The sequence below is a fragment of the Ranitomeya imitator genome, chromosome 3 (genome assembly GCF_032444005.1).
Source record: "Ranitomeya imitator isolate aRanImi1 chromosome 3, aRanImi1.pri, whole genome shotgun sequence".
Lineage (NCBI taxonomy): Eukaryota > Metazoa > Chordata > Amphibia > Anura > Dendrobatidae > Ranitomeya > Ranitomeya imitator.
Genome location: NC_091284.1, coordinates 586,883,129 through 586,892,683, shown reverse-complemented (window position 1 = coordinate 586,892,683; position 9,555 = coordinate 586,883,129). Strand labels below are relative to the sequence as shown.

The 9,555-nt window shown below is 41.7% G+C and overlaps 1 protein-coding gene across 2 annotated transcripts in view; it reads right to left on the bottom strand.

Annotated features, from left to right (window-relative positions):
- Positions 1–1,871: 1,871 nt before the first annotated feature.
- TGDS (TDP-glucose 4,6-dehydratase) overlaps positions 1,872–9,555 on the bottom strand; it is a 55,251-nt gene continuing 47,567 nt past the window's right edge. For both annotated transcript variants that reach the window (XM_069758047.1, XM_069758048.1), the window contains one exon: positions 1,872–2,132. In XM_069758047.1, the coding sequence (XP_069614148.1) occupies positions 2,056–2,132 (77 nt within the window). In that variant the 3' untranslated portion in view covers positions 1,872–2,055. The remainder of the gene's footprint in view (positions 2,133–9,555) is intronic.

Below are 9,555 nucleotides of genomic sequence, written 5' to 3'. Positions count from 1 at the left end.
GACATTTTTTTAAAGGTACCGTCACACTCAGCGACGCTGCAGCGTCGCTGTTTAGGTCGCTGTAGAGACGTCAAACACGGCAACTCCAGAACGATGCAGGAGCGATCCAGTGAAGTACTTATCGTTCTCGCTGGTTGTTAGCTCCATGTAAAACGTTGCTGGCATCGTTGCTTTTGATGTCAAACATGACAATACACGCCGACCTGACGATGAAATAAAGTTCTGGACTTCTAGCTCCGACCAGCAATGGCACAGCGGGATCGATCGCTGCTGCATGTCAAACACAACGAGATCGCTATCCAGGACGCTGCAACATCACGGATTGTTGTCGTTCTCGTTGCAAAGTTGCTGAGTGTGACGGTACCTTAACCCTTCCAATTGTGGAAATTATTATTCCAAGATCTGTTAATTAATATGTACTTTGTGGGAAAACTCCTTTAACATGCCTGCTGCCTTGTAGCTGCTCAACGCAAGAAAAACTCCAAAGAGCTGATGATGTTTCTGCACGCTCCAAGCATGTTGGGCGTTGAGTAGTCTGGTGCTCCCTGACCCTTATACACTTTTCTCTGAAGCATTAGAGGTTACCAATGGCAAAACATTATACCACACAAACGTAAAGGGTTTGTCCCCGCTCAGTAAAGGTACCTTCACACATAACAATATAGTTTTTTTGTGACGAAGCAACGATCCTGCTAATGATCTCGTTATGTTTGACAGCGACCAACGATCAGGCCCCTGCTGGGAGATCGTTGATCATGGGGAATGATGAGGACCTTTTTTGGTCGCTGATCACCCGCTGTCATCGCTGGATCGGCGTGTGTGATGCCGATCTAGCGATGTGTTCACTTGTAACCAGGGTAAACATCGGGTTACTAAGCGCAGGGCCGCGCTTAGTAACCCGATATTTACCCTGGTTACCATAGTAAAAGTTAAAAAAAAAAACAGTACATACTTACATTCTGATGTCTGTCATGTCCCCCGCCTTCCGCTTCCCGCACTGACTGTGAGCGCCGGCCGGAAAGCAAAGCACAGCGGTGACGTCACCGCTGTGCTCTGCTTTACGGCCGGCACTGACACAGTCAGTGCGGGAAGCGGACGGCGGGGGACGTGACAGACATCAGAATGTAAGTATGTACTGTTTTTTTTTTTTTACTTTTACAATGGTAACCAGGGTAAATATCGGGTTACTAAGCGCGGCCCTGCGCTTAGTAACCCGATGTTTACCCTGGTTACCCGGGGACTTCGGCATCGTTTCCCCGGATCGTTGGTCGGTGGAGAGAGCTGTCTGTGTGACAGCTCCCCAGCGACCACACAACGACTTACCAAAGATCACGGCCAGGTCGTATTGTGGTTGTGATCGTTGGTAAGTCGTTTAGTGTAACGGTACCTTAAGTTATCTGCGGTCTACATGGTAGGTAATAACTTGCTGAACACAGGGAGTCTGACTGCTGGTAACCCCCAAGTTTCTGATGAAGGTTCTGAAATGACCTCTTAGAAGAGTGAATGCTGAGCATGTGCCTGATCGCTGCTTTCATTGTCTATGGGGCTGCCAGAAATAGCCATTTCATCGCTAACAAGTTATGAACTGGTGGTTGATAGCGGAGTTGTGACCCCTTTAAATTATAAATGCACTTTTTAAACCTTTTGACATAATAAAGGTTTTGATCAGTGGAGGTGTAGCTGCTCATACCCCCACGGATTTCCAAAGTGTAAGGGTAGGAGTGCTCAGCCAAGTGCTGCTCTCCTTACACACTGAAGGCGAGCTAAGATGCAAAGTCTATGGAATTATTCTTCGTGTACAAGCAGAGGAGCGTTTGGCCGAGTTTCAGCACCTGGACTCCCATGATCAAAATGTTTTTTTTTTTTTTTTTAAGTTCAGTTATCTTTTAATTGCACAGTAGTCAAAACATTCAGATGTAACCGTTCTACAATTCATATTGTAGCTTGGAACGTGCCATCACTTCAATTCCATGTATTTCTCGTCACGTCTTCTTCAGAGGTAGAAACAGGAGAACTAAACAGTTTGTGTTCCCCAAATTCTCCACTCCTTAATAGCTATGCTTGGCAACCAAATGGCTCTAATGCACTCCCTGCATTCTTCCAGTTGTGGAAATTGGTTTTATACCATTGAACTAAAATGAAACAGAGAAAAAATAAAGAGTTAACAGATCTGTCATTTAATAATTAATATACCACACAACGTATTTCTTTTATTAAAGGGAAGGTGCCACCAGTTTTCTTGTATTTTGTTTTTTTGTGAAATTAAGCTTAAAATAGTAATTAAAATGTATTAATGCAATGTTTGCACTGTTTGCAAACATTTCTATATGAAAAATATTATATATCTTTCTACAAATATACATATTTACCACTAGGGGGAGCATTTTCCGTTTTAGACCTCAAGCAGCTATAGTAAGATTTAGCAGCTCTGCCCCAGGGATATTAGACCACCCAAAAGGGGAGGGAAATGGTGATGTCAGCAGTTACTGCCCCAATTTTGCTGCTAACAGTAAGAATGAAGAGCAGCATCACAGGGCAGCACCATTTTGTGTGTGACGGCCCTGTGACCTGCTATCACCAGCAGTTACTGCATCAGAGGCACAGCTTGGTTACAGAGGAGCAGAACACAGTGGGCTCAGCAGCATTTTTTGTGAATAACATTCTTGCCATCCCCCTTCCCCCACTTTAATCCCTGTCCTGTCAGCTGCCCTGCTCTCTCTCCAGGTGTCACCTCTCTCTCTGCAGGCTGTGAGTGCAGCTTTCTGGAGATCACATGGACTGTGTGTGAGGGGGAGGCGGAGACACAGCAGGAGAAGCACACAGGGCAGTGTGTGAGGAGCAGAGGATGTGTGCCCACTGTGCCCAGGACGTGCCTGCTTGGAGTACAGAGGAGCAGTGAGGGCTTCTTCTGTCCTGCGATAGAGAGTACAGGGCTCTAATAAAATGGCAGCCAGTCACACCTACAGCAGTGAGTTGTGCAGCCCACCGAGGCGTGCCCAGCTCACTGCTCATGCTGCTGCAATGTTACAGATAGGGTCAGCGCCGGTCTATTATCTCCTATGTCCATGGGGTGCCGTAATCTGACACTGATAGTGCCCTGCTACTGCTGCAAAACCAAGATGTCAGCCCCCAGTGCATTCTTTAAACTCCTAACACATGAAATCTGTTTCACATGCATTTCAAACTTGTTTATAACAGCATGTTATGCTACATTACAGTGATTTATTAATGACCTACAAACGCGGTACCTTCCCTTTAACTTCACCTAGAATAAAATCACAAGCCAATCTAAATTATTGCTTTCTTACAGTCTATTTCAGCTGGGTGAGCGCCAATATGCCCAGCTCCTAACTGCATTGTCACTCGGCCTACAGAAACTCCTGACGGATCACAGCTTCTCCAATACTCAGTGATACACCCACAATCCTAGACCATCGCTTCCCTGATAGCAGCCAAAACAATGCAAAGACTTCCTACTTCAATAATGTATAGGATTCTCAGTTCAATCAATGAGTAAACACTTTACATAGTAGGACTCTCGATAGCGTGCCTTCAGGTGTATTAGCCATGTTGATGGCAAGATCAGAATATTGTTGTGTATAAATGCAATTACTCAATCATCTGCTAAAAGGATATGCCACAGTATACCATCATGATTGTAACAGATTTCTACTTTCTTTATAACGGGGATCTACAGTGGATATAAAAAGTCTACACACCTTTGTTCAAATACCAGCTTTTTGTCATGTACACAAAAAACACAGAAAGAAGGAACATTTCGAAACTTTCTCCACCTTTAATGTCCCCTATAATCTGTGCAATTCAATTGAAAATAAACAAATCTTTTCAAGTGGAAAAAAGAAAATTAAACTAAAATAATGTGGTTGCATAATTATGAACAGACTGAATGCCATGAGCATGGTACATCTAGAATTGACAATCTCTGCTCACTCTTCCCTACAGCAATACTGTCAGATTGAGAAGCCATCTCTAATGTACAACCTCTTCAGTCACCCACAGATTTTCAGTTGGATTCAGGTCTGGGATCTGGCTGAGCCATTCCAAAACGTTCATCTTATCTGGTGCAGTCATTCTTTTGTTGATTTGGCGATAAGCTTAGGGTCATTATCTTGAGGAAAGGTGAAATTCCTCTTCAGCTTTTTAGCAGTGGCCTGAAGGTTTTGATACAAAAATGACTGATATTTGGAAAGGTTTGTAATTCCATCCACCATGACTGAAGCCCCAGTTCCAAATAGCAAAAAACAGCCCCAAAGCACAATGCTGCCTCCACCATGATGCACTGTTGGTATATTGTTCTATTGGTGATGTACAAAGTTGGTTTTGCACTAAAAATACCTTGCGAATTTGTAGCTTGATGAAAGTTTTGTCAAAACATAGTAAGAAAAAAAACTTCCATCTTGCCACCATTACACCACAGGCCAGACAGAGAATATAGGAGATTGTTGTCACATGCAGTACACAACCAGTCCCTACCAGAAATTCCTGCTGCTCCTTCCATGTTGCTGTAGGCCTCTTGGCAGCTTCGGTACTTGTCTATTCGTCAATTTTTGAGGGATTTCCAGGTCTAAGTAATGTCACTGTTGTGTCAAATTTAAGCCACTTCTTGATTAGCTTCACAATGTTCTATGGTATATCTATCTAGTACCTTATAAACCATGTTTCCTGTCCCCTGACTGATATCTAATATATAATTGCCTAGAATACTACTTCCTGCAATTTGTGCCAACTTCCGTGGCTATGTCCGGAGCTAATGTCCGGAGATAAGTGACGTCAACAGTGTCCAGTGTCTGATTGGTTGCCGCCTGCTGCGAGCGACCAATCAGAAACGTGCCGTACTGTGACACACTCCGCCCGCCATTTTGGTGTGATTTTTGAATTTTTACCTCACAGCAAGTTTCTACTGCGTGGAGGCGGGCCCAGTGACGTTGCTCTTCAAGCTCCTGCCGAATTTCGTCAAAAAAATGATAATACCATTTACCAAAACTATATATATTTAGTTGTGAAGTGGTTCAGTGACATTTTCACACCAATTTTGAACTTTTGTTTGGTGTTTTCTCCATATACTGCCTATTATTTTTGTTCTTTCTTACTATTATTTATTAATTGTATTATTCTTACATTTGAATAAATAAAGTATATATGGATTCTGGACTCCCGATTCTTTAGAATCGGGCTGCCATCTAGTATTTTAATAATCAGATGCTTTTGCTGTGTAGTTATTTGTTTACTATGTTTTTTTGCCATAAAATTCAACTAAGAAAATGTCAAAAAAGAAAAATTTTACTAGAACAGCCAAACTTTATATGAACCACTGTAAATTATAATTTAAGGTAATGATGGCAGCTGTGTACTCACTACTATTTACCATGAGTTTATATGATTGATTAATTCTGAACACAACCACATCCCCAATTATAAAAGTGTGTTCACTTATGCAACCACTTTTTTAGTTTTGTTATTTCCCCCCTCAAATTGATTTCAGCTTGTTTTCGATGGATTTGTGCAAATTATGGGTGACAAAGGTGGAAAAAGTTTTGAAATCATTCTTCGTGGTAGGATTTATTTATATGAAGAAAACCTTTCATTTTAACATTGGTGTATAGTCTTTTTAAATCCATTGATTGAATAGAGTCATAATGATGAATCAGATGTATAATTGAAGCCTGGAAAGCCATGCTAAAAACTGTTCCAGCCTAAAGCGCTACCACAGCAAAAAAAAAAAAAAAAAAAAAGAAGCAACCATATGTGAATCATGGCCCAATCTTAAGAGTAATTATGCGTTACAGGTGACACAAGACTGACCTCCACCTCTTGTACATTGCAGCACATGTCATGCCTGTATAGCTAGACAGAGAATGCCTACTCAACAGTAAGTGTCAGTCACGTTCTAAACGTACAGGTGTTACACATAATGAAAGAACAAGCTGGATGATACGTAACGAGAGGGGATTTGGCCTGTTCCACCACCAGAGACAGTTGGGCCCAGGCCATATACAGTACAGACCAAAAGTTTGGACACACCTACTCATTTAAAGATTTTTCTGTATTTTCATGACTATGAAAATTGTACATTCACACTGAAGGAATCAAATCTATCAGTTAACACATGTGGAACAAAAAAGTGTGAAACAACTGAAAATATGTCTTATAGTCTAGATTCTTCAAAGTAGCCACCTTTTGCTTTGATGACTGCTTTGCACACTCCTGGCATTCTCTTGATGAGCTTCAATAGGTAGTCAACGGAAATGGTTTTCACTTCACAGGTCAGGTTTCATAAGTGGGATTTCTTGCCTTATAAATGGGGTTGGGACCATCAGTAGTGTTGTGCAGAAGACTGGTGGATACACAGCTGATAGTCCTACTGAATAGACTGTTAGAATTTGTATTATGGCAAGAAAAAAGCAGCCAAGTAAAGAAAAACGAGTGGCCATCATTACTTTAAGAAATGAAGGACAGTCAGTCCGAAAAATTGGGAAAACTTTGAAAGTGTACCCAAGTGCAGTTGCAAAAACCATCAAGCGCTACAAAGAAACTGGCTTACATGAGGACCGCTCCACGAAAGAAAGACCAAGAGTCACCTCTGCTTCTGATGATAAGTCTCTACAACAACTGTTAAGAGGAGACTTTGTGCAGCAGGCCTTCATGGTAAAATAGCTGCTAGGAAACCACTGCTAAGGACAGGCAACAAGCAGAAGAGACTTGTTTGGGCTAAAGAACACAAGGAATGGACATTAGACCAGTGGAAATCTGTGCTTTGGTCTGATGAGTCCAAATTTGAGATCTTTGGTTCCAACCACCGTGTCTTTGTGCGACGCAGAAAAGGTGAACGGATGGACTCTACATGCCTGGTTCCCACCGTGAAGCATTGAGGAGGAGGTGTGATGGTGTGGGGGTGCTTTGCTGTTGACACTGTTGGGGATTTATTGAAAATTGAAGGAATACTGAGCCAGCATGACTACCACAGCATCTTGCAGCGGCATGCTATTCCATCCGGTTTGCGTTTAGTTGGACCATCATTTATTTTTCAACAGTACAATCACGCCAAACACACCTCCAGGCTGTGTAAGGGCTATTTGACAAAGAAGGAGAGTGATGGGGTGCTACGCCAGAAGACCTGGCCTCCACTGTTACCAGACCTGAACCCAATCGAGATGTTTGGGGTGAGCTGGACCGCAGAGTGAAGGCAAAAGGGCCAACAAGTGCTAAGCATCTCTGGGAACTCCTTCAGGATTGTTGGAAGACCATTCCCAGTGACTACCTCTTTAAGCTCATCAAGAGAATGCCAAGAGTGAGCAAAGCAGTCATCAAAGCAAAAGGTGGCTACTTTGAAGAACATAGAATATAAGACATATTTTCAGTTGTTTAACACTTTTTTGTTAAGTATATAATTCCACATGTGTTAATTCATAGTTTTGATGCCTTCAGTGTGAATGTACAATTTTCATAGTCATGAAAATACAGAAAAATCTTTAAATGAGAAGGTGTGTCCAAACTTTTGGTCTGTACTGTATATATAACACATACATTCAAGAAATATGGTTGCTAGGGCTAAAGAGTGTGAGGGGGAGCCACAACCTAGGGAAAAATTATTTTTTGGAAGTGGAATCACATGCTGCCTTTATTCCCCAGACATGTGACGCGGACATTGTGAGTGCACATGCAGACTAATCATTTAGTGACTGCCGTTTCACACTGTTGCTAGCATTTCTTCCACCAAGAGTATAGAACAGCTTGTCTTTCCATCATTAAAAAATTATTTTTTCTCATTTATTACAATTGCATCTTTTTAAAACAAAGCTGAATATTTTCAACATAAAATGTCATATTTACCTGTATATTCTCCAGCTATAAGTATTTCATTTACTCGCATGTAGGCAGATCTGTGTTAGGCCACAACATGTGAGTTCGGAAGTAAAAGCACTAGTGTACACATACTGTATTGTATGGTGCTGTTCCCTCTTAGAGCAAATGTCTTTATAGCAAGAAGAGAAGTCTGTAATCCTATGTTCCCATATCCTACTCCGATACATAGTAATATCGCATTATAGTGATGAGATAATGTGCTGGGAAAAGGCGTTATCCGAGAATACTGGTGCTAACCGAGCGACACCGGCGTGCTCGAATAATATGTTCGTGTCCCCATGGCTGCATGTCTCGCGGCTGTTCGACAGTCACAACACATGCAGGGACTGCCTAACAAACAGGCAATACCTGCGTATATTGCTACTGTCGAACAGACGCGAGGACTTGAGCATTATTTTTCGAACACGCCGAAGTCACTCAATTAGCACCCAAGCATGCTCGGATAACACCCTATCCCAGCACACTCGCTCATTGCTACTGCATAACCAAAGATTTGGCATCAATTAAAGAGGATATCCAGGACTTTAGGAAAAAAAAGGCATGTAGTCGCCATCGGAAGCAACTACCTGACTGCTGTACCTGGTCAACAGAGCAGCACTTTCTCTCCCCGTTGACAGGGCGGGACTATTGGTGTCATGCCGATTAACAGCCGGCTCCCGCTGCTTAATTGGGACGTTAAATGAGTTGCCCAACAGTAAAATATTTTCTTTTAAGCATGGATTGAGTAAAAATAATAAACTGAGGCATAGCCCCCTCCAGCGCCCCCAAGGAGATATGCACATATAGACGCAGGCACTGGCGCCTCATCGTTTGCTGGGGTCAGACGTTTATATATAAACCGGATTTTTATGCATTTCTTACAAACGGTTAGCTACGATTGTGAAGGACTTGGTGCCATCTTTAGAAAAAAATATGGATACTATTTTTTTTTAAATCATTTTCTAATTAAGCTTTTGTGTTTGTCAAAAGTAAGAAAAATCGTTATGGCAGTGAAAGGAATATTACATCAGCGTCATTGACAATATCAGCTGCATTTGGTTTGATGGCAAAAGTAATAAAATCTTCAGGAGAAATTAAAACTCCTGTGGTGATAAAAATGAAAGCTACCAATAAGTCGCTATTGGAAATGTGGTGCTGTGATGAATGTGTCCCAATCAAATAGGCTCCCCCACCCAGGGACTCGTGCAGACGAGCCGATTATACAGAAATATGCATGTAGCAAGGACCAATGTAATCCTATAGGGTTCTTTTTTTTATATACTGGGTGGAGAAAAAAACAGCACGCACTATTCTCTTCTGTAATTCAGATGAGACTCGCTAATTCAAGTCTATGAATGCACAAAAAAAACACGAACTGATCCAATATGGATCGTGTGTAGCAGCTGATTTTTATGGGTACATTACCAATATAAAAATGAGTATTTGATGGTGTACATTTTTAACTGTTGATAAATACATATGGATGTAATAAATGGTCACACTGCATACAGATGGAATATGGATCACAATATGGTTGTAAATTATCCCAAATCCAGATGAAAATTGGGCAATTTTTCCTACGCTCATCTGAAACCAGTCTAAACCTTACCCCCAGTTAGATCCAACATCCAGGTTTTCTAGAGGAGTGTGAACAATCCCATATGTTGTTTAGTGAATTCTGAGTTTGGGTTT